Below are 24,754 nucleotides of genomic sequence, written 5' to 3' on the forward strand. Positions count from 1 at the left end.
GAATCGCTGGATTGGAACCTTCAGGAACTCTTTGACACCTTCATGGCAGGGAAGGGCACTGTGTCTTAGCTGGGGCAGAAGAACTCTCACCCACAGGTTGACTTCATTATCACTGGAATCTTTGGGGGATGGGAATCTAAAACCCAACTTGACCCTTTCTTCGTACCCAGCTCCTCACTCTTAAAAGGTATTTGTTGAGCTTCTTGGATTGGTGAGTTTATAGTTTTGATCAAATTTGGAAATGTTTTGACCATTATTTCTTCAAATATTTTGTTTTGTCTCCTCATCTCTCTCTTCTTTGGAGGCTGCAGTTGTATATGTATGGGCTGCTTGGAGTTGCCCCACAGCTCACTGATTCTCTGTTCCCTGTCCTCTAGCCCTTCACTCTCTGTTTCATTTTGGATAGTTTCCATTGCTATATCTCCAAATTCACTAATCTTTTCTTCTGCAATGTCTCATCAGTTCTTAATCCCAGTGTATTTTTTATCTCAGACATTTTTATCTTTAGAAGTTTGATTTGGGTGGTTTTTAAAAAAATATTTGCTATGTCTCTCCTGAACATACTTTTAAAAAACTTTTTCTTTTGAAATAATTATAGATTACCAGAAAGTTGCAAAGATAGTATGGCTGGTGCCGTATATCCTTCACCCAGCTTCCCCATTGGTTACATCTCCTGCAACTATAGTACAATAGCAAAACTAGGAAACTGCCATTGGTACATGTATATATAGTTCTATGCCATTTTGTTACATGTGTAGATTCACGTAGTCAGCCCTGCAATCAAGATACTATGCTTTTTGGGGCTTCCCTGGTGGTGCAGTGGTTGAGAGTCCGCCTGCCAATGCAGGGGACACAGGTTCATGCCCCGGTCCAGGAAGATCCCACATGCCGCGGAGCGGCTGGGCCCATGAGCCATGGCTCCGCAACAGGAGAGGCTGCAACAGTGAGAGGCCCGCGTACCGCAAAAAAAAAAAAAAAAAAGATACTATGCTTTTTGAACATTATATTTTCCTGTGTTTGGAAAACAAAGTTGTATTTTTCTACTTCTATGCATGCCTTGTAATTTTTGATTAGATGATAAACAGATATGAATTTTATATTGCATTGAGTGTTTTTTATTATGGTTGCTTTAAGTTTTCCTGAGCTTTGTTCTGGGACACAGTTAAGTTACCTGGAAACACTTTGATCCTTTGGGGTTTGCTTTTAATCTTTGTTTGGCTAGAACAGAGCAACCTTTAGAGGAGGCCTACATTTTCTTGTTTTTTTTTTCTTCTTATTCAATTGAACCTGTGCCCCCTGCAGTGGAAGCGTGGAGTCTTAACCACTGGACCACTAGGGAAATTCCAGTCCTACTTTTTCTTCTGCATTCTATACCCAGTGATTCTGACTGCTGGAAACATGTCCTATTCCTGGTCCCTGGGAGCCCCTGTGATTATGTCTCTGCTCCTCATGGGTGGTCTTTCCCCAGACTCAGGCTCTCCTCACAGGCATGCACATGCAGATTTCTGGAGCTCACTTTTGTAGCTCTCCTCTCTGGTGCCCTCCCTTTGAGCCCCTCGAGTGCCCTTGACCCTCAAACTCCCAGCTCCATCTCCTCAACCCAGAGAGACAGACAGCCGTTGCATGATCCGGCGGCTGGAAACTCTGCAAACAGTTAGCTGTGGCTATCACAGGGCGCCCCTGGTTTGTTTCCCTCGCAGGGAATACTGTCCTTGCTGCCTGGTGTCCAGCCTCTGAAAACCACTGTTGCATATAATTGTCGAGGGTTTTCTTTAGTTATTTAAGGCAGAAACACTCCTTACTTTTTAATCCAAATTTTCTTACATAAGAACATCATTAATGTAAAAAGGAAACAAAGCTGTATTTGAAAGGAGGCTGTGGCCCAGCTTACAGACTGAAGTACCTTCTTTTACTATGAAGTTGAGTTAAATTTTTCTCATTTATAAGCCTAGTCACCGACTTACTTCTTTGTTCATTTACTAATGAGTTTTAGTGTTCTCCAGATATTTTACTAATATTTAAATGTGCCACCAAGGCTGTTGAAATCACCTGTTCCATATCCTGTCCTGACACCCTGTAGTACCTCAGCAGAGTCCTTGCCACTCTCAGGAAATATATTGAGTTCATGTCTATTCCTGCAGATCTTGTTGACCCTAAATCACACCCCACACACACACGCCCACACTCACACACCGTGTGACAGTGACGACACCTATGGGACCTATCAGAGCAAGGTCCAGAGGGGCCATCATCTTTGACAGCTGATGCACGAATATCAGGACCTGCTGATTTGGCTCTGGTCGGCCTAAGTCATTAGGTAGGCCTTTCAGCATCAACCCTGGAATTGGTCCCGGGTTTCCCTTAGCTAGCATTTACTGAGTAATCATAGTATCTCTGACTGTGGGCTTAGATGCATTGCATTTATACTTTCACGTAATCTCCAGACCTCACACAAGGCCAGGAACAGGACATGTTCTCACCAGTCGGAATCACTGGGTAGAGTACTCAGAAGGGTATCATTGCTGTATTGAAAACAAATCACTTCTATCTGAAGGCTGCTCTTGTCCTTGCACTTAAAAGCAAACCTCAAAAGGATCAAACTGTTTCCAAGTAACTGCATCCATTAATAGAATCATGGCTAGTCCTAAAGAAAAATCACTTTCTATCCAATGAAGAAACAATTCTTTTTCTATTATATAAATAACAAAAGCTTATAGAAAATTCTCAACAGCCACTAAGGCCCCTCATGAGTTTAAATTAGATGCACTGGGGTTGCCCTGGAGAGATGAGTCTGTCCCATTGCTACCTGTTCAAGGCCTTGGGCCTCTCTCTTCAGAGCAGGGTTTTCCAACATGTGGGCCACAGAATTCAGGCCATACCTCATCTCATTTAATCCTCTCAGTCTCTCTCTGAGGTACAAGTAGGGTTATTCTCATTTTTCAGGTGAGAAAATTCGTGTTTAGAAATGCCCATAAACTTGCCTGAGGTCTCACAGCTGGCATTGGGTACAGCCAGGATTCCTGCCACATGTGTCAAAAAGTAGGACCATTGTTCTAGAGAATTCGGCACTTTTCTTTACAGATTCACTAGGTCTCAGGATGACATGAAGCCTCACTTGAGGGGCCTTTCCTGAGATTTTAGGAGATAATGACACAGCTCTGCCTGGCTCTTGGAATTTCATTGTTACTTGAAAACAGTTTTTAAGACTTGAGTTCTGATTCATTCAATAAAACCTTTTATTATGAACCACAACAAACATACAAGAAAGGCACGCCATTAATTCCATTCATGTCTTCCTACAGCAGCATATAGGATGGATCTAATCTGTGCGTTCTTTATCGATCTTGTCTGTGCAAGCAGAGGTGCCTGTTTTACCGGTCTTTTGGCTGGCAGACTCTGAACCTCTTTTGAGATGGGTGAGGCTGCTTCTAGTAGAAGGTGTGGATTCATAGTCCATGGGAACGGGACCTGTGTACACTCAGGAGTCTGCACCCGAGCAGGAGAAATCACACAAGTTCTCTGTAAATGGACGGGACTTGATATCCTGGGGTTAGAGTCCAGTAGAGGTAAATCTGGTGTGGACGATTATACTTCTGCCCCTGTCAATCATCAGGACTGAGGCCCTGTGACAGCCTGCAAGGAACGAATGACTCAGCCAGGCCTGCGACCTGATATAGAGGGATGAGGGCAAGCTGTTCCTGACCATTTCCTTTCTATAAACCTTAAGTTAAACAAAGAAGCGCTCATAAATATTAGAGGGAATGTGATTGAATGGCAAGGGAAAATCTGCCCAGTAACCTTTAGTCTATGGGTTTATGGAAATGAAGAAAAATAGTTTAACTCAAAATTTGAATTATCCTAGGATTGGTGCTCTCATTTAAGATCTTAATCTTTTAGAGACCACAGCATACCTGTGTGTTAGGACAAATGCAGAATCATATATGAGTGAGCTTGTTTTGAGTTTTCACTTACTTTGAGTAAATGAATTCTGTTCTATCTGAGGCTAGATCCAGCCCTATCACAGTTGTGAATATGCAGACCTAGCTGGGTGAGAAATGTGTCCAGGCCAGAGTGGGATTTCTAAGGACTGATGCTGATGGTGAGGGTGAGCGGGAGTGAGGGTGAGGAAGACACTGCAAAACTAAGTACAAGGTGATGTGAAGCCAAAGGACTTTGAGAACTTTTCACATGGAGGCAAAGGAGTACTCACAAGGACTAGATGGTACTCAGGGAAGGCCAGGAAGCAAGCCAAGGCCTGGAAGAAACTGATGATCCCAAACACACCGGACTGCGGGGCCATAATGAACCCACCTCACTTCAGACCAAATATCTTGATCCAGCATCCTGTATCATCTCATACCATGTATGCCTGTGCCCATCTTGCTTCAGCTGCGGGAACATATTTCTGTTCCTCCAACTTGCCAAACCCATCCCATCCTGCCTCAGGGCCTTTGCATGTGCTACTCTAGCCACCTAGAATGCCTCCCTTCCCCCATGCGATATTTACATGATTGGTTTATTTATAGTGAGGTCTCAGTCAAATGTCTTTCTTTGTCTATCCTGTCTGAAGGAACCCTCAGCCAGCCACTCTCTGTTACATGACCCTGTTTTATTGACTTTATAGCACTCATCACTCTCTGAAATCATCTTGGCTTTTGTTGACTTATTTAGAGTCTGAGTCCTCCTACTGGAATGTAAGCACTAGGAGAGTAAGACCTTTTTTTGTTTGTTTGTTTAATTGGTCATTATATCCCCACTGCCTAGAATAGGACCAGGCTCCTGGCCAGGGTTCAATAAATGTCTGTCCAATAAGTAGAGGGATGCATGAAGTCAAACACAATTGAAGAGAGAACCACGTTGTATATCAGCCAAAACAATCTGTATGGTTACTAATCTGAGAATAAGGGGTCTGTGCTCTGGTATGTATGTGCATTTCTAAGCTTTTGTGTTGTGTTTTAAGTGCCTGACATTATTAAGGCCTTTATAAATATTAGATAATAGAGGATCATTTTTACAAATTCTACTCTTGTTTCAGCTAAACTAAATTGGTCCTTTGTAGACTAAGTAATTCAGGCAGCTCAGAGGGCAAGGCAAACTTCAATAGGTCATACCCACAGGAAATCTGAGATATCCTCAGTTGAGTTTAAAAATATTGAATTTATTAATAAATTATTTTTCAGAGTAAATCTTAAGTTTATATACAGGTAAAGTTAAAATCAGCATGTGTGCTGAGTTTATATAAACAATCAGCATGTGTATTAAGTTAAAATAGTTATCTTAATAGTATCATAACTCAGCCAAAAAGCAAGTTTTTTAATTCTCACGGGCAAATCTTAGCTAATGTGTTGTAGTGGAATTCTTCTACAGATAAATCAGAGTCTGGTATGTGCATTTTGATTGTGAGAATTGGAGCTATAGTTAGTGCAGGATTTCAGTGGGACCTTCCTTGATTATAGCTGAGACCACAGGCTAATAGCTAGAGTGTGGGACAGCTATGGAACAGTGTACACTGACCTGACCTTTCTGGGTTTCAGTCTCCTCACTGGAAAATGAGGAGGTTGAATTGGAGAATGAGATTAAAATGAATAACCCCAATGCTGTATTCTTGTCTTCATTTCTTATATCCAACCCCTTACACTGAATCCATGTATACATTATGGTTATCAGAAGCTATTTGTTAAGACACCTTGTATTTTGAAAAGAGACTTGTGATATGGATAAAACTTAGGCCATCCCCTCCTTTTACCATCTCCCATATCACACTCAAATTACTAACTTTTTAGCAGCCTCCTTTATTTCTATCCCATTTATCTAGGATTTTTTTCTTCCTTTGGTTGATGGTAGTGCATGAATGCTTAGGATAGACTATTTGGTCTACAGGTAATACCTGGCTTCTGCAAAGGCCTCTGAAGGCCCTCAGATACCCATCTTATTAAAATGTGTCCACCCTGTTGTTTCGGGGATCTTCCTGAAGTGCTCTGAGAATGGTCAACCAGTGGACACATAAAGATTGTACTCTGAGGACAGCAAGCTAAGTTCTGTCTTTTCTTCTTGCTAAGGTAGTATTTGCCCTGAAGGAAAAGAAGGCTTCAGCTCAAGCTTCCATGGCAGGCATTTTTCACAAAGTTTAGCAACATAAATTTTGCTAAATATCTTCTAAATGTTAAAGAATTCAACCAGATTGTTCTCAATTATATATTTTTCAAAAATTTTCAGAAGTTGTATGTATGTGGACATACAACTCTTTACTGTGTTATATATCACCTAATTAGCATGATCATCCCTCCTGTATTCAATTCTTACAGTACATTCTTCACATTTTATAGATGTTGGATCATACTGTCACCATTTTACATTATAAAACTTTATACGCTTGCTTCTTTGAAATGTAGATATTCATAAGTAAAAGATAGAAGATATCAAGTCCTTGTTGAGAAAGCAACTGTGTATTTTACCTTCCCCCCCTCGTTTATTGTCCTTTCAACAGTTAAGTAGTTATAGTTATATAAGAAATTACAAAAAAAGCACAATGAAGCACTCTTAACCCCACTATCAGAAGATAACCCCGTATGAACTTGAGACCATATCATTCATGTTATTTTATAATGTGACATTTCTTTATGTGAAATATTAATAATATACTTGCATTTAATGGAGTGTTCTTCTAAACCTGATCATTAAATAACCATAAGATATTTCATCCTGTAACTGTTCATAACATAACCCCTTATGTGGGAGGCAGTGTAGGTAGGTAAGAGAATAGGGTCTGAAACAGGCATGCTACTTTTGACTAGCTGTGACCGTGGCCAAGTTGTGTACTCATCCCGTCCCTCCATCTCCTTACCCAGAAAATTGGCATAACAGCTTTATTTTGGGTAATTTGAAGATTAAATAAGTTGTAACACATGGTACTTAAACAGAGCACTGACAATAGTGCTGTACTATACTCTATTATTAGAGCATTATTATTCTATTATTACCTATAATTTTATTATTCTAGTAGAATAATTAAACACATGGTAAGACACATGGTAAGAACTCAATAAACATTCATTATTACCTATATTGTTTTTAGCTTTTTGATGTTAGAATACTGTGATGAATATATTTGAAGAAAAAAGGCTTTTGCTCTTGTCATATTATTTCCCTAAGATAAATTTTTAGATGTATTGCCATCTTTGATACTTGCTGCTAAGTCACCCTCTGTGGAGGCTGTACTAACATCTGCTCTCCGTAGCACTCAGGGTAAGAGAGAAAGCACGTACTTTCTCACGGTGAGCGATGATGTTCTGGGAGTGCACTGTGGTGGAAAATGACAACTCCCATGTGAGGATTTCTGTAGTGCTCCAAACCACTGAATATTGAACAACTGGGGACTATTCAATGTACAGTACTCTTTGTTTTTAATATTTATATAGTCTTCTGGCGAAGACATGAAAAAATAAAAACATGTTCTTTTTTTATGTACTTAGTATATTAGTCTGAATTTTGCCTGAAAAGATATTTGTATTGATAGGAAAATGTACACTTGACTACATTATGAAGATGTCTTCTCCTATAGAAACTAATATTTCCTATTTTCAGAAAAAAGCGACAAAGCTTGGGAGCAGTCAACCCTCCAGAACTCAGGCTGGTGGAACAGCTCCGGTCACCAAGGTCAGTCATTTCTTGAGCAAGAAAAGACCCCTACTCTACAGGTGTACCATTAGTGGGTTGGACTTGTAGGGAAGGTAAACAGTGTCCATATATCACTGAAAGTTTTTGAACAAAGTACCAATTCTGTGCTGGTGGGGCTAGTGTGAGGCAGGAGGCATGTAATTTCTTACTAATGATTTGAATGATTTAAAACCTTGCAAAGCCATTTATGTTATTATTCTTACTGGCATATAATAATGTGTCCAAAAATATTCATTATTACCACAAATATCTATAAATAATATTTGACTTTTGCACACACCAGATTTTCTTCATGAGTATTAACCACACCAGGCTCTTTGCTAAGTGTGCTATATAATTATCTTAGGTAATCCCGTCACAACCTTATAATTATTATTCCTTTATACCTGAGGAAACCTGGGCTCAGAGAGGTTAAGTAACCTCGACAAGATCACAAAGCCAGTAAGATGGAGGTAGGGTTCAAAGCCAGGTTTCCAGTTCACACAAGGTCCTGGACCTTATAAACTCTGATTGAGCCTTCTTTGGTAATATGACACTACAAAGCTTCACAACTTATAAAAATCACTGAAATTTCATCTTGCAAGATAAGATGTAACTACCATTTTAGCTAGTAGTTTTCAATATATAAAATAGTTTTGTTCCTCCCATTTCAGCTTGTGATCTTCCAGTGTGTCCAAGATTATCAAAAACCTTAACCTATTTCAGGATTGCCTATACAACTATTGTAAATAAGCATTTTTCCTTTAAAACTGGTAGCTCTCCTATGGAGGGCTGTGGACTTTCTCATGGATGTTACTTGCTTGGTGAAGAGTTCATATTTTGGTGCCTTCTGGAGTCTCAGCTGCTCTCCTAGCCCCTAAAATGTACCCAAAGTAAAACTCAGCTGAGAAATGAGAAGAGGCTGGGCAAATGTATCCCTGCTGCGGTTGCCCTCGGTAGTCCTCATCTTCTATTGTTTGGAGGTCTCCAACTAAAAAAAGATTTTCTGGATACTTCCTATCTTTTACAGTATTAGGACCTGTATTTAACTTATGCTTAATAATTTAAAATGAGAAGTCTCATTAGCAAAACCCCAACCTCATGAGGTTTAGTGAATCATTTGTAAATGGTTTCTAGAATTATCATTACCTAAACTCCTAGAGGGTCCGTACCTTGTGGAAAATCATGCTTAGTTTTTGTTTTTCCCTTGAATTTTGTGGTAAGAAGCAGTCCCTTTCCCATCATTTTTCCACACAGGAGTATCATCCAATCATTTCAAGGTGGAATGCTTACAAAGAATTTGGCCATCCTCCCCAAACCCTGCTAGGTCTCAGGAAGCTGTGGGAGGGAGTGTAACTGGGAGTTGGACACATTTAGCCACATAGTTATTGTTTTAGTTTACTGGCAAACTTGTAATTCTTTCCTTGGCTTCCAACACTGCCTTCTCCTATCTCTCCTTGGCTTCTGACACTGCCTTCTCCTATCTCCATTCTTCTCTCGATTATTCTTTTTCACTGTGGGTTCCTGACTCAATTTCCTTCACCAGTTTCCTGAATATTAGTTTTTCCAGGATTTAATTCTTCATTCCTTCCTTTCTATATCTTTAACTCTTATAGAGTATTAGAAGAAAAAAATACATATGCTTTCTTGTTTTTCTTATTTTGTCTTTTGATGCCAGATTGAAAGGGCTCGGTATCATCATCACCTAAAAATGATCATTCCCATGCATCATTCAGAAAAGCTGGGGTAATAGCATTTGTGATCCCTTGAAGCATTTTATTACACAATTAATTATCATAACACACACAGGCAAATAATATTCTCCCAACACATGACATGACAAAATAGTAAATACAATTGGCAGTGAGAATTAGGCCTGGTTTTCTTGATTCTGGACATATTCAACTCGAAAGTTAAAGTGACAATTTTATAATTATTAAGAAAATCATAGTCTGTATTAAAGATTCAGTATTTAATGATAGAATGGTTACCGTGTATTGCAGAACTGTTTTATGAGACTTCTTACAAAATCAGTAATTATGTGCACAAATAATACCACTTCTGTCATGCAGTCCTGGGCTTGGAGGATCCAGAGCACTTAAGTGGCATAGATATCTCTATTGAATATCTCAAAATAATTATTATAAGATGTTTAGTGCTTAAAATTAAATTTTGATAAATTAATAATGAGGACTAATGAGGCTATAGAAATTAGACTCTTGACCCGGGTTCTTTGGTGGGGCTAATGGAGGACTCTCGGAGGGCTCACACAAAGGAGTACTTCCCAGGACTTCTGTTGCCAGTGTCCTTGTCCTCACGGTGAGAGATAGCCACCCCTGCCTCTGCAGGAGACCCTCCAACACTAGCAGGAACCAGAACTTGATGAAGAAATGCAGATTCCAGAATCTTGGACAGAACATTTACAAGCCATGTGGATGAAAGGCTCTTGTTGCTGCAGCCAGGAGTCAGGGCTGTGCCTCTGAGGTGGGAGAGCCAACTTCAGGACACTGGTCCACAAGAGACCTCCCAGTTCCACATAATATCAAATGGCGAAAACCTCCCAGAAATCTCCATCTCAACAGCAACATCCAGCTTCACTCAACGACCAGCAAGCTATAGTGCTGGACACCCTATGCCCAACAGCTAGCAAGACAGGAACACAACCCCACCCATTAGCAGAGAGGCTGCCTAAAATCATAATAAGTCCACAGACACCCCAAAACACACCACCAGACATGGACCTGCCCACCAGAAGGACAAGATCCAGCCTCATCCACCAGAACACAGGCACTAGTCCCCTCCACCAGGAAGCCTACACAACCCACTGAACCAACTTTAGCCACTGGGGACAGACACCAAAAACAACGGGAACTACGAACCTGCAGCCTGCCAAAAGGAGACCCCAAACACAGTAAGATAAGCAAAATGAGAAGACAGAAAAACACAGCACATGAAGGAGGAAGGTAAAAACCCACCAGACGTAACAAATGAAGAGGAAATAGGCAGTGTGCCTGAAAAAGAATTCAGAATAATGATAGTAAAGACGATCCAAAATCTTGGAAATAGAATAGAGAAAATGCAAGAAACATTTAACAAGGACCTAGGAGAACGAAAGAGGAAACAAGCAACAATGAACAACACAAGAAATGAAATTTAAAATACTCTAGAAGGGATCAATAGCAGAATAACTGAGACAGAAGAACGGATAAATGACCTGGAAGATAAAGTAGTGGAAATAACTACTGCAGAGCAGAATAAAGAAAAAAGAATGAAAAGAACTGAGGACAGTCTCAGCTCTAGGACAACATTACATGCACCAACATTCGAATTATAGGGGTTCCAGAAGAAGAAGAGAAAAAGAAAGGGACTGAGAAAATATTTGAAGAGATTATAGTTGAAAACTTCCCTAATATGGGAAAGGAAATAGTTAATCAAGTCCAGGAAGCACAGAGAGTCCCATACAGGATAAATCCAAGGAGAAACAAGCCAAGACACATATTAATCAAACTGTCAAAAATTAAATACAAAGAAAACATATTAAAAGCAGCAAGGGAAAAACAACCAATAACACACAAGGGAATCCCGATGAGGTTAACACCTGATCTTTCAGCAGAAATTCTGCAAGCCAGAAGGGACTGGCAGGACATATTTAAAGTGATGAAGGAGAAAAACCTACAAGCAAGATTACTCTACCCAGCAAGGATCTCATTCAGATTTGATAGAGAAATTAAACCCTTTATAGACAAGCAAAAGCTGAGGGAGTTCAGCACCACCAAACCAGCTTTACAACAAATGCTAAAGGATCTTCTCTAGGCAAGAAACACAAGAGAAGGAAAAGACCTACAATAACAAACCCAAAAGAATTAAGAAAATGGGAATAGGAACATACATATCGATAATTACCTTAAATGTAAATGGATTAAATGCTCCCACCAAAAGACACAGACTGGCTGAATGGATACAAAAACAAGACCCATATATATGCTGTCTACAAGAGACCCACCTCAGACCTAGAGACACATACAGACTGAAAGTGAGGGGATGGAAAAAGATATTCCATGCAAATGGAAACCAAAAGAAAGCTGGAGTAACAATTCCCATATCAGATAAAATAGACTTTAAAATAAAGACTATTAGAAGAGACAAAGAAGGACACTACATAATGATCAAGGGATCGATCCAAGAAGAAGATAGAACAATTGTAAATATTTATGCACCCAACATAGGGGCACCTCAATACATAATGCACCCAACATAGGAGCACCTCAATACATAAGGCAAATACTAACAGCCATAAAAGGGAAATCGACAGTAACACATTCATAGTAGGGGACTTTAACACCCCACTTTCACCAATGGACAGATCATCCAAAATGAAAATAAATAGGGGAAAACAAGCTTTAAATGATACATTAAACAAGATGGACTTAATTGATATTTATAGGACATTCCATCCAAAAACAACAGAATACACATTTTTCTCTAGTGCTCATGGAACATTCTCCAGGATAGATCATATCTTGGGTCACAAATCAAGCCTTGGTAAATTTAAGAAAATTGAAATCGTATCAAGTATCTTTTCCGACCACAACGCTATGAGACTAGATATCAATTACAGAAATACCAAAGATCATGAGAGATTACTACAAGCAACTCTATGCCAATAAAATGGACAACCTGGAAGGAATGGACAAATTCTTAGAAATGCACAACCTGCCAAAACTGAATCAGGAAGAAATACAAAATATGAACAGACCAATCACAAGCACTGTAATTGAAGCAGTGATTTAAAATCTTGCAACAAACAAAAGCCCAGGACCAGATGGCTTCACAGGTGAATTCTATCAAACATTTAGAGAAGAGCTAACACCTATCCTTCTCAAACTCTTCCAAAATATAGCAGAGGGAGGAACACTCCCAAATTCATTCTACGAGGCCACCATCACCCTGATACCAAAACCAGACAAGGATGTCACAAAGAAAGAAAACTACAGGCCAATATCACTGATGAACATGGATGCAAAAATCCTCAACAAAATACTAGCAAACAGAATCCAACAGCACATTAAAAGGATCATACACCATGATCAAGTGGGGTTTATTCCAGGAATGCAAGATTTCTTCAATATACGCAAATCACTCGATGTGATAAACCATATTAACAAATTGAAGGAGAAAAACCATATGATCATCTCAATAGATGCAGAGAAAGCTTTTGACAAAATTCAGCACCCATTTATGATAAAAACCCTCCAGAAAGTAGGCATAGAGGGAACTTTCCTCAACATAATAAAGGCCATATATGACAAACCCACAGCCAACATCGTCCTCAATGGTGAAAAACTGAAAGAATTTCCACTAAGATCAGGAATAAGACAAGGTTGCCCACTCTCACCACTATTATTCAACGTAGTTTTGGAAGTTTTAGCCACAGCAGTCAGAGAAGAAAAGGAAATAAAAGGAATCCAAATCAGAAAAGAAGTAAACCTGTCACTGTTTGCAGATGACATGATACTATACATAGAGAATCCTAAAGATGCTACCAGAAAACTACTAGAGCTAATCAATGAATTTGGTAAAGTAGCAGGATACAAAATTAATTCACAGAAATCTCTGGCATTCCTGTACACTAATGATGAAAAATCTGAAAGTGAAATCAAGAAAACACTCCCATTTACCATTGCAACAAAATGTATAAAATATGTAAGAATAAACCTACCTAAGGAGACAAAAGACCTGTATGCAGAAAATTATAAGACACTGATGAAAGAAATTAAAGATTATACAAATAGATAGAGAGATATACCATGTTCTTGGATTGGAAGAATCAACATTGTGAAAATGACTCTACTACCCAATCTACATATTCAATGCAATCCCTATCAAACTACCACTGGCATTTGTCACAGAACTAGAACAAAAAATTTCACAATTTGTATGGAAACACAAAAGACCCTGAATAGCCAAGCAATCTTGAGAAAGAAAAGCGGAGCTGGAGGAATCAGGCTCCCTGACTTCAGACTATACTACAAAGCTACAGTAATTAAGACAGTATGGTACTGGCACAAAAACAGAAAGATAGATCAATGGAACAGGATAGAAAGCCCAGAGATATACCCACGCACATATGGTCACCTTATGTTTGATAAGGAGGCAGGAATATACAGTGGAGAAAGGACAGCCTCTTCAATAAGTGGTGCTGGGAAAACTGGACAGGTACATGTAAAAGTATGAGATTAGATCACTCCCTAACACCATACACAAAAATAAGCTCAAAATGGATTAAAGACCTAAATGTAAGGCCAGACACTATCCAACTCTTAGAGGAAAACGTAGGCAGAACACTCTATGACATAAATCACAGCAAGATCCTTTTTGACCCACCTCCTAGAGAAATGGAAATAAAAACAAAAATAAACAAATGGGACCTAATGAAAGTTCAAAGCTTTTGCACAGCAAAGGAAACCATAAACAAGACCAAAAGACAACCCTCAGAATGGGAGAAAATATTTGCAAATGAAGCAACTGACAAAGGATTAATCTCCAAAATTTACAGGCAGCTCATGCAGCTCAGTAACAGAAAAACAAACAACCCAATCCAAAAATGGGCAGAAGACCTAAATAGACATTTCTCCAAAGAAGATATACAGACTGCCAACAAACACATGAAAGAATGCTCAACATCATTAATCATTAGAGAAATGCAAATCAAAACTAAAATGAGATATCATCTCACACCAGTGAGAATGGCCATCATTAAAAAATCTAGAAACAATATATGCTGGAGAGGGTGTGGAGAAAAGGGAACACTCCTGCACTGCTGGTGGGAATGTGAATTGGTACATCCACTATGGAGAACAGTATGGAGGTTCCTTAAAAAACTACAAATAGAACTACCATATGACCCAGCAATCCCACTACTGGGCATATACCCTGAGAAAACCATAATTCAAAAAGAGTCATGTAGCAAAATGTTCATTGCAGCTCTATTTACAATAGCCAGAAGATGGAAACAACCTAAGTGTCCATCATCGGATGAATGGATAAAGAAGAAGTGGCACATATATACAATGGAATATTACTCAGCCATAAAAAGAAACGAATTTGAGCTATTTGTAATGAGGTGGGTGGACCTAGAGCCTGTCACACAGAGTGAAATAAGTCAGAAAGAGAATGACAAATACCGTATGCTAACACATAAATATGGAATTTAAGAAAAAAAAATGTCATGAAGAACCTAGGGGTAAGACAGGAATACTCGAAAATACGCTTGAGGATATGGGGAGGGGGAAGGGTAAGCTGTGACAAAGTGAGAGAGTGGCATGGACATATATACACTACCAAATGTAAAATAGATAGCTAGTGGGAAGCAGCCGCATAGCACAGGGAGATCAGCTCGGTGCTTTGTGACCACCTAGAGGGGTGGGATAGGGAGGGTGGGAGGGAGACACAAGAGGGAGGAGATATGGGGATATATGTATATGTATGGCTGATTCACTTTGTTATAAAGCAGAAACTAACACCCCATTGTAAAGCAGTTATACTCCAATAAAGATGTAAAAACAAAAAAGAAAGAAAGAAAAGAAATTAGACTCTTATTAAATAAGAAAATAGTTGCGATCCACAGTCAGGCAACTGTGTTACTGGAAAAGTTCTCAGGCAACTTCTATCGTAACCACCAACTTATTCAGGTAAGGAAAGCGAGGTTGAACTTGCATCAGGACTGTCTCTGCAGGAGAGCACAGCTATTAAGAAGAAGTACTGGTTAAAGTTGTCAGTTCCAATTGGAATTTACTCTGACTAGTTCAAGCTAAAAAGGAATATCTTAAGGGATGGCGGGTAGCTCCTAGAGAAATCCAGAAGGCTCCAGCAGAAGGAATGTAGTTTCACAGCCAGGAACAATGCCCAGACACACCGTGGGAGCTTCTTCTTGCTTCCCCTGCAGCTCAGCACCTATCACATTTAGGACTGGAGGCCAGAAACTCTGGCACTGCCAGTCTCAAATGCTGAAAGGCCTTATCATAACACAGATCTACCGGTGGGTGGCGCCTCCACACAGGCTTATTTTCAATCTCACTCTTGTACGGCACGGCTGATTGGCCAGTGCAATTCCCATGCCTCAGCTCTGCTGCGTGGAATCTGGGGTTGGGAACGCTCTGGTTCTCCTCTGGGAAGGTGCTTATTGATTAGGTGGGAAATGATCCGTGAGTAGTGAGGATTTTTCAAGTGTATTGTCAGCTGCCAGCTATCCACTACAGAAAGGAAAACAGGAGAATTACCTAATTGAACTGGAGGAAAATCACTGATTATAGGTTGTTTAGCAACATTAGGCCTTTTAAACAGAAGAGGGTACAAACAGCTTTTCTCCCAGTTAGAGAGGAGAAAATCTGCACAGGAATAAGCACCCACCAGAGAAGTCCTGTGGTTTTGGCCCTGGTTCTGCCATAACTAGCTGTGTTAACTTTGGTGGCACAGCCCTCCTCCCAGGCCTTTACTTTTCTCATCCATAATATGACTGAGGGGCTGAATAAACTCTGCATATTGTGGGAGGTATTCCATCGTTCAGTGTCAGCCTCACCCGCAGAACCCCTGGACCACATGTGGTGTGTTTGATGACGCAGGCAAGCGTTTCTATTTCAAAAGTTCTGCGTGTATTTTAATGTGCTAGGAAAGTAAACTAGCACTTCAAACCGTGATCCCATGGATGGTTTTGCTTAAGACAAGGCTAGATTAATGGTTTAAAAGGTAAATCTATTTTTTAAAATATTAAGTACATGTAGCTGTGGCAGATTAAAAAATATTAAGTAGGTAGTATACAAATAACCAAGGTTTGGGAAACAAGATCAGAGCAGTAATTCTCATATTTTAATGTACATGCTGAATCGGTGAGGTGTTTACTAAAATGAAGATTCTGACTCAGGAAGTCTGGGGCGAGGCTGAGATTCTTTCTGCTTTTCTAACAAGCTCCCAGTTGCTGCTGCTGCTGGTCTGGCGACCACACTTTGAGCGGCAAGAATGCTGAATTGTGCGGAATGTGGGTAATTTAGACCACCTGTATCTTAGATTACCTAAACATCCATTAGAAAATCTGGTTAAAATGCAGATCCTCAGGTTCCAAGCCACAAGAATCTGATTCACCAGGAGGGGGTAGGTCCAGGATTTTCTCTATTTAATAAATACCCTCCAGTTTTTCAGATGCGGGTGATGTGGAGGCCCCACTGGGGGAAAGGATAAGCCTCAGGGACTGGGATAGACACGGCACATCTGGGAGTGATACATCCCTCTTCATCTCCAGGGAAGGGAGTCCCTTTCTACCTGTCCTGCAGGACAAGAATCTTTGGAAAATTTACTTCATAACCATGTAATTACTAACCTGTACTCTTGAGGAGCTCAGACATACTCACCCTCATTGAGGGAGTTATGCTGCCTAACGGTGGGGCTCTGGGACCGAGGGCTCATCCCTCTTGGGGAGTGGCCCAAATAAGTCATCCTTGTTGTCTTTTGTCTCAGGAAAACCTAGACGAGCTGAGGTTTATTTGAGAAACAAAAAAGCTGACAGTAAAATACTGACAGTAAACAAAAAAGTAATTTTAAGCTGAATTTTAATCAAGAAGAATTATGAAAATCTACAAACAATAAATGCTGGAGAGGGTGTGTGGAGAAAAGGGAACCCTCTTGCTCTGTTGGTGGGAATGTAAATTGACACAGCCACTGTGGAGAACAGTATGCAGGTTCCTTAAAAAACTAAAAATATAACTACTATACGACCCAGCAATCCCACTACTGGGCATATACCCTGAGAAAACCATAATTCAGAAAGAGTCATGTACCACAATGTTCACTGCAGCACTGTTTACAATAGCCAGGACATGGAAGCAACCTAAGTGTCCATCAACAGATGAATGGATAAAGAAGATGTGGCACTTATATACAATGGAATATTACTCAGCCATAGAAAGAAACGGAATTGAGTTATTTGTCGTGAGCTGGATGGACCTAGAGTCTGTCATACAGAGTGAAGTAAGTCAGAAAGAGAAAAACAAATACCGTATGCTAACACATATATATGGAATCTAAAAAAAAATGGTTCTGATGAACCTAGGGGCAGGACAGGAATAAAGACACAGACGTAGAGAATGGACTTGAGGACACGGGGAGGGGGAAGGGTAAGCTGGGACGAAATGAGAGAGTGGCATGGACGTATATACACTACCAAATGTAAAATAGATAGCTAGGGGGAAGCAACCGCATAGCACAGGGAGATCAGCTTGGTGCTTTGTATTCACCTAGAGGTGGGATACGGAGGGTAGGAGGGAGACGCAAGAGGGAGGGGATATGGGGATATATGTATATGTATATCTGATTCACTTTGTTAAACAGCAGAAACTAACACAACGTTGTCAAGCAATTATACTCCAATAAAGATGATTAAAAAAAAGAATTATGAGGACAGGGTCTTCTCAGGGAATTATAATAAAATATTAGAGTTGGAAGGGCTCTTACTTCGCCACCTTTATTTAACTGAAGTAAAGGAACACTGATAATAGACAAGGTGGTTGTGAGGAACACCTAGCAGGAGAAGTCAGGGCGACCCCACGTGCTTTGACTGCCGGGAGCAGGCGGGTGCGCCCCTGCGCGCTGTGCCACTGAGCTCTCCGCCTTCGGAATGCCGTCACCTCTGGCTTGGAGGCTGAAGGACTGGCTGCTCAGTTGTCACTAGCTATCGGCCTGAGGCCTCGGGTCCTCAGCCTCCCGCCACCGCAGCCTCCTCCGCTCATACCCCAAGCTCACTGTCCAGAGTCTTCACTGTGATTGCTTTACGGCTTTGGGAAAAGCTGGCTTCCCATATTTCCTTTAAAGTTTGGAACTCTTCTCTCTAACCCCATCACTTACATTTATTAGTTGGCATTCTTCTATAAGGGAGAGCATTTCCTTCTCCCCTATATACTTATTCATTCATTTATTTATTTATAGCAGTATGAATTCATATTCTGTGGCTTAAAATCCCTTCTTAGTTATTTTGAAATGTTTAGTCATAATGTATCACGTCCAGTAATTCAGTAGAATTCTAGTTCTGTTCAACTGCTCTTTAAAAAAAAATCCGTTATACAATGTGAATTGTTAAGTTACTTTATAGCTTCAAAAGTAATATTTGGGGGCGTGTGTTTGCAAAGAGCCCACTTTGGGCCTTTGGCAACATCCTAGGAGTGGTAGACCTCTGCCATCGGCCGGTGGCCTGCATCACAGGCCGCGCTGTTTAGTCTGCTAGCCTCCGGGATGCCAGCCCCGCGATGAGTCGGCGGCGGCGGGCACCTCCCTCACGGAACCGCGCTGGGGGCGGGCGAAGGGGGCGGGGAGCGGCCAGCGTCGCGTCCTGGGGCCGCCCCGCCGCCTCCCTCTCTGCGGGCTGGGCTGAGGCTCCAAACGGAAACGGAGAGGGCCGAGCCCAACCGGGAATGCAAACATCCCCCAAACCCCGCTGAAGTCTCTGGGCCCGGAAGCCGGACGCGGAGTGAGTACTGATTTCGGCTGCTTCCCAGGCGGGCAGCCCGCGCTGCCTTCGCGCCGGCCCTGCGCGTACCAGGCTCGGACCCTGCCACGGCTCCCAGACTTGGACGTGCGCTCTTACCCGTCTCTTGCCCTTGAGAATCCATTTCCTTCCAAACGGATTCTAAGTTCACTTGTGTTACTAGTCAACCCCTCCTCCCTGTCGGCGCCACTGTTGCTGGCTTCTGGGCTGGGAATGTGTCTGGTGATCGTACACGGTAGGGTTACAAAACCAGGCGTTTGTGTGATCCGGAGAAAATGCTGAAAGAAAAGCAGGAGCTCTGTCGATTTGGTTTGGCACTTTTATCTCTAGGGTTAGACCCAATCTTCTTCCCGAGCCCTGCCCCCTCCACTGTGATGACCTCCGTTTTAGAGAATGCCCCCTCACTGTGTATAACCTCTCCGTTTACCTGATACATGCTGGGTGTGGTGTGGCAAATGTGACATGTTTTGGTTCTATTTCCTTGAACACAGCCTGAGACTGTGGTCGGATGACATCGCTGAGGGGTACTTTGTACCTGTATTTCAAGAATGGAAATGTTTTCATGGAGATTTGACGATCTTTTATGTATTGTTAGGGTCCTAGCATTCCTCAGTTATAAACGGGTAAGAGGCAAGTTCTTTATACCCATTTTACAGCTGAGAAAACGAGGCAGAGTTTAAGAAGCTTCCTTAAAGGGCTGGACCTTGGGGCCTCTGACGAGCCCTCTAGGAACCCACCTATACCTACATCAGAGGAAGGGAAGTGCTTAATCAGCAGCTCTGGAAAATTCCTGATATATGAGATGTTTCTAGAGAGAAAACCTCTGCATTGCAGCGAAGCTCAATAAGGAGTGGCATCTAGTTCAAAAGGGTAAAGTTTATTTTCTAATGAGTAACTTAAAGAGTGCCTCTTCCTGACATTTTGTTTGTGGGCACTGAATTTAACTTTTGCACACTGATTTTTCAGTATCTAAAGGATATTTGTCGCTGGGAATGCTGCCTAGCTTCTAGGAGACAGTATAAGATTAAAACAAAGTAGTGATGTTTAGCAAAATCATGCCGAGCTAGCAAAGGCCGCATCTGCTGACTGATGGAGAAGGGCTAGGTGGCCAATAGCAATGAGGATGGAGCGGGAATCCTGGTGCATGCAGGAAGGACCCTTGGTGACTATTATAAAAAAGTGAGCTTCACAGACTGCATGACAGTGTTTATGAAGCAGTGCATTCAAGTGTAAATGTTGGTTATGGTTCAGTTCACATGCTTTGAGAGAGGATTCCCACTGCAGAGAGGAGTTGATTATAGTACAGTATTAGTGGTAGGTTCAGTTTCCTGATGGTTCCATGAATTGGCTGAGTATTATTCTTCTCTCACAATGAAAATTTAAAAGGTATCATGTGAAATAGCAGTTTGAAAGAATGAAACAAACAAAATTAAGAAAACATGAGGAATTAATTTGAACTAACTTTTTAAAATCAGTCAAATATTTGTGTTCCTATTCATTGTTTATAATAACAATTATGTCTTTAATGCATCACCACTTCTTAGGTAGGACTATTTACTTTTCCCAAAATATGAACCATCTAATTGTTTAGTCCTGTTTAAATAAAAAGCCCACAGCCTATGTTCTCCTGTATACATAGATGTCTTTGTATCTTTTCTTTCATTATACCTCAGAGTGCCCTCATTTTGAAGACTATATGAATCTGGAATATGTGTTTTAGCATCAATGTGTCTGGCCTCATAAGAGGAACATATTTTATCCTATAATTTTTGATATATTGAATTAATAACCTGCATACTGGGAAAGTGCAATGGGTCTTCAAAAACAATTGTGTTTTATTTTTTTCTCTGTGAATAGCTTTTAACTTAAAAATGTCAGCTACCCAGTGTTTCTCAACAGAGTACTAATGGCATTTGGGTTGATGATTCTTAGTTGGGCAGGGCTGTCTTGTTCCACTGAATGCCGGAGCATGACAAAAACACTCTCTCTCACACATGTCTTAAAATACCCTTTAGTTGGGTGCTACTTCCCCTTAAGAACAATTGGTACACTATTTTTATGGTAAGCCATATAAATAATTACTCAGTCCCATTATTTCCAATTTTAAGGCACTTTACAGTATCCCTTAAGACATGTTGACTTCTGAGCAAGTCCGTATATTTGGACGTTGGAGATTTGGGTGGAGGCTATGTGTAATCCTATTGCTGGTAAAGTGTCACTCTTACCCTTGTGCCCTTCTGTCCACGTTAGGCAATAATAATAAATTATTAGCAAGTGACTTTAATAGGTTTCAGAAAAAAGAACAGATCAGCACAATCTGTATTAGATCTGAGTATTAATAGTTATAGCTACATTTACTGACAATTACTGGGTTCTAGGCATATGTTGAACACTTTACATGATGTGATGATGATGCAGTGATGAAGCAGATACCCTTATTATGCCCATTTTTCAGATTAAGAAAGAGCCTGATCTCTTAACCATTGCACTGTATTGTTTCTCAGGACATGTTGAACAGCTCTCCATAAAATACTTTACAAAAAATGAGTTTTAGTGGGTGAAGTTAACACACACTAAAGTCTCGTTTGGTTACATAGTCTCATTTGGCTACCTTTGGTTACCTCTGATTACCTTTGTTCTTAGAATACCAGCTTTTCACTATACTGTGAGCCCTTTGAAGACAGGATCCACATCTTTGGACCCCCATTGCGTCTACCACGGTGCCTTCCACATAGTAATTTCTCAATAAATATTTATTGAATTGAAAAAGAATATTGGTTTTATCTTAATATGAACAGAGCCTTAAGATACCACTGCACTAGTTTAGAAATTTATCCTAGGTGGGCAGAAAAAGTAAAATAATATTCATTTTTGTTCTCTAGAATTTATAAGTAGAGTTTTTAGAACTTTACATCTGTTTGTCCTTTAGCTAAAGATTAAAGAGTAGATAATCAAATTATCAGTAATGAACTCTTTTTTTTTTAACTTCTACAATGGCCAGACATGGTGTTAGGAATACAGAAGTGAAGTATGGTCCATATAACAAATATAAAAACACAGTGTAAAAAGTGCTAAAAACCATTGCTATCAAGGTGCTATGAAAGCACAGTGGAAGGTTGAGGGAAGGGGGCTGAGGTTAAGCTTGGCCCTGTTTTTCTGGGAATAAACATTAGGAATATGAGTCCCTTAAAGCAGATCTGCAACCAGTCAGTTGGATGCAGGACCCTTCAGAGGTCTGAACACATCCAACTTCCCAAGTGTTGGCTCTCCTCATTCAGTATTTTCTTAATCCCAGCTTTCCAGACTTGCCCCTAACTACCAGTAGAGGTACTATGGTCTCCCCCTGTATACTTTTCTGTGTGCTGTTATGTAGGACAGAGAGTTCTGATTCATTCTAGGGCTCTCTTATGAGATGTTCTTGACAACTGTCCCTTGTAGACAGACTGGATTTCCATCCGCTGTCAACTATACCTGAGGTTTCCATTTGTCCTGCGCTCTACACAGTTGAACTGGAGACCCCACAGCTGACTGAGTCTGTGTTGTCCGTCTTCCAAGCCAGCTTTGAGGGTGACAAGTTTCCACTGCTCATCTTCCTGTTTCTTTCTTCACCACCCAACCTAAGGTGCAGGGGAGGGCAGACAAGCTCGTCAACAGAATAACCTGCCCCTGGATTCCAGACACTTAGCTCTAAGGACACATTGTCTCAATTTAGTTTCTTATTTCGCATTTGGCAGCTGCCTCGTGGTAGGTACATATCCTTAGCGAGACAAGGAGAACCTCAGATGCCTATCTACTCACCTTTTATCATTTTTACTGACTCCTTCCCCAGGAATAATTGGCATACATTAGTTACAAAGGTACTGCTTGGCCCGTTTTGTTGGTAGTATTTATTTCTTTTCCCACAGATCCCTTTGCAACACTTAAAAAAAAAACAACTAACACTTAGTTTTATTTGGGAGGATTTCTTATACGTTGGAAAGAGGATTTGGGTCTGCTTTTACTGATTAACCAAGTTAACTTTGGTAAACAGTTTTTTGTTTTTTTTACATATTGCCAACACGCTTATAATTATCCTCAGTTCTCTAGGCCCCATGGTACATACTGATCATAATGGCTAAGATATGGGTGAGTGGTGATGACACGGTGGCTTGTCATCATCAGAGTCCTGGAATATAAGGTGTTTCCCAGTGAGTCCTGACGATGGACTACTGAGGAATGAGGAAGCTGACTGTAATCAAAGCAAGGCTTCCTTAATTGCACAGAGCTGTGCTTTAACAGTTGGGGGGGGTCTCTTTAGAAAAGAGAAGTTTCTTGGTTCTCAAATAGAAAATGCGGGCAGTAGGATAATTCCAGACTAATCCATGGCCCTGGGGCTCTCCCGATCCTTGTCCTGGGGATGTACTGCACCCCCTTAGAATGCTCTAATTCACTGTTTCATGATATGTAGTCTGGAGAGCATCTGCATCAAATTCACCTGAGATACTTATTTAAAAATGGAGATTTCCCAAGCCCCATCTCAGACTTACCCAATCAGAATCACTGAGGAATCTATGGCTTAATAAGCTCTCGAGGTAAATCCTTACACCTGTTAAAGTTTGATGAGCGCTGCTCTAAGAAGTGAGTTGGGCTAGCCAGAGCCTATCTGTGAGCAGTCGTCTTCTGACCTTAGCAATGCAGTGAAATCTTGGTGAGAGCTGTAGCTATTCACAGGGGCTGAGACTTTTGAATCATACTGAGGGGCCCCCATAAACTGGCGTGATTGATGTTTATGGCCCTCTTTTGGAGCCCAAGAAAGGGCCTGGACCACTCCCATTTCACTCAAAGTTGCTATAAGAGATTGAGTCCCGTTTAGTGTGCAGGCATACTCTTTGGACTCTATAATGGATTAAGGTCCCCTGCACAAGTGACCTCAGTATAAAGAGCTAGATGAGACCTTGGCGCTTCCAGAGATGCCCAGAATAGAGGGTTGCGGGAGAACACTGTTCCTACAGAGAAACCAGGGGCTTAGTCTCCTGCATATTGTTTCTTTATTAGCTGTACTAAGGGTGGCCAGACAAAGGAGCAAAGAATAAAATTATTTGTATGTTTTTCAGTTGTATAGTTCTGTTTCCTCCTTATCATGAAAATAGGAAATTGTGTTTATATCCAACAGGGCAAATAAGATCCTCATGTAACGCCATTACCATGGCTTGTCATCATCAGAGTCCTGGATTAGAAATATCCTCATGCTTTTAGACATGCATCTTTTCATAATATTTTATTTACAAAGATGTATCAGGTTCAGAGGCCTTGGTCTACAGCAGGGAATTGAAACTTGTTGCCAGAATTTTCATCTTCCAGAGTTCTCCACTTCTCTTTCATATTCACCATCTCTTGATTTATCTCTTTATTTAATTAATGTTTTAATGTTAAATTTTATACAGTATTGCTTTGTGTCTGGAACAGAAGGGGGCTCTTGAATCAGAATTCAGATTAATTTTATTAAGCCTGCACAATGTATTTAAAATGTTTGAAAGCCTTTAGATGAGGAACACATGTTCTATTTTGTCATGAAGCCTCCTACTCCCT

General features: G+C 40.7%; 1 protein-coding gene across 7 annotated transcripts in view; it reads left to right on the plus strand.

Moving 5' to 3' along the window:
- CAST (calpastatin) overlaps positions 1-24,754 on the plus strand; it is a 128,494-nt gene that overhangs the window by 26,776 nt on the left and 76,964 nt on the right. For 5 of the 7 annotated variants that reach the window (XM_029217991.1, XM_029217992.1, XM_029217994.1 and 2 more), the window contains exon 3: positions 7,585-7,656. In XM_029217991.1, the coding sequence (XP_029073824.1) occupies positions 7,585-7,656 (72 nt within the window). Of the gene's footprint in view, positions 1-7,584; positions 7,657-19,033; positions 19,169-24,754 lie in introns of those variants that run through there. The other 2 variants (XM_029217995.1, XM_029217996.1) reach the window with 2 other exon arrangements.

This window comes from Monodon monoceros, unplaced genomic scaffold, assembly GCF_005190385.1.
Source record: "Monodon monoceros isolate NGI ecotype Baffin Bay Population unplaced genomic scaffold, NGI_Narwhal_1 Super_Scaffold_12, whole genome shotgun sequence".
Lineage (NCBI taxonomy): Eukaryota > Metazoa > Chordata > Mammalia > Artiodactyla > Monodontidae > Monodon > Monodon monoceros.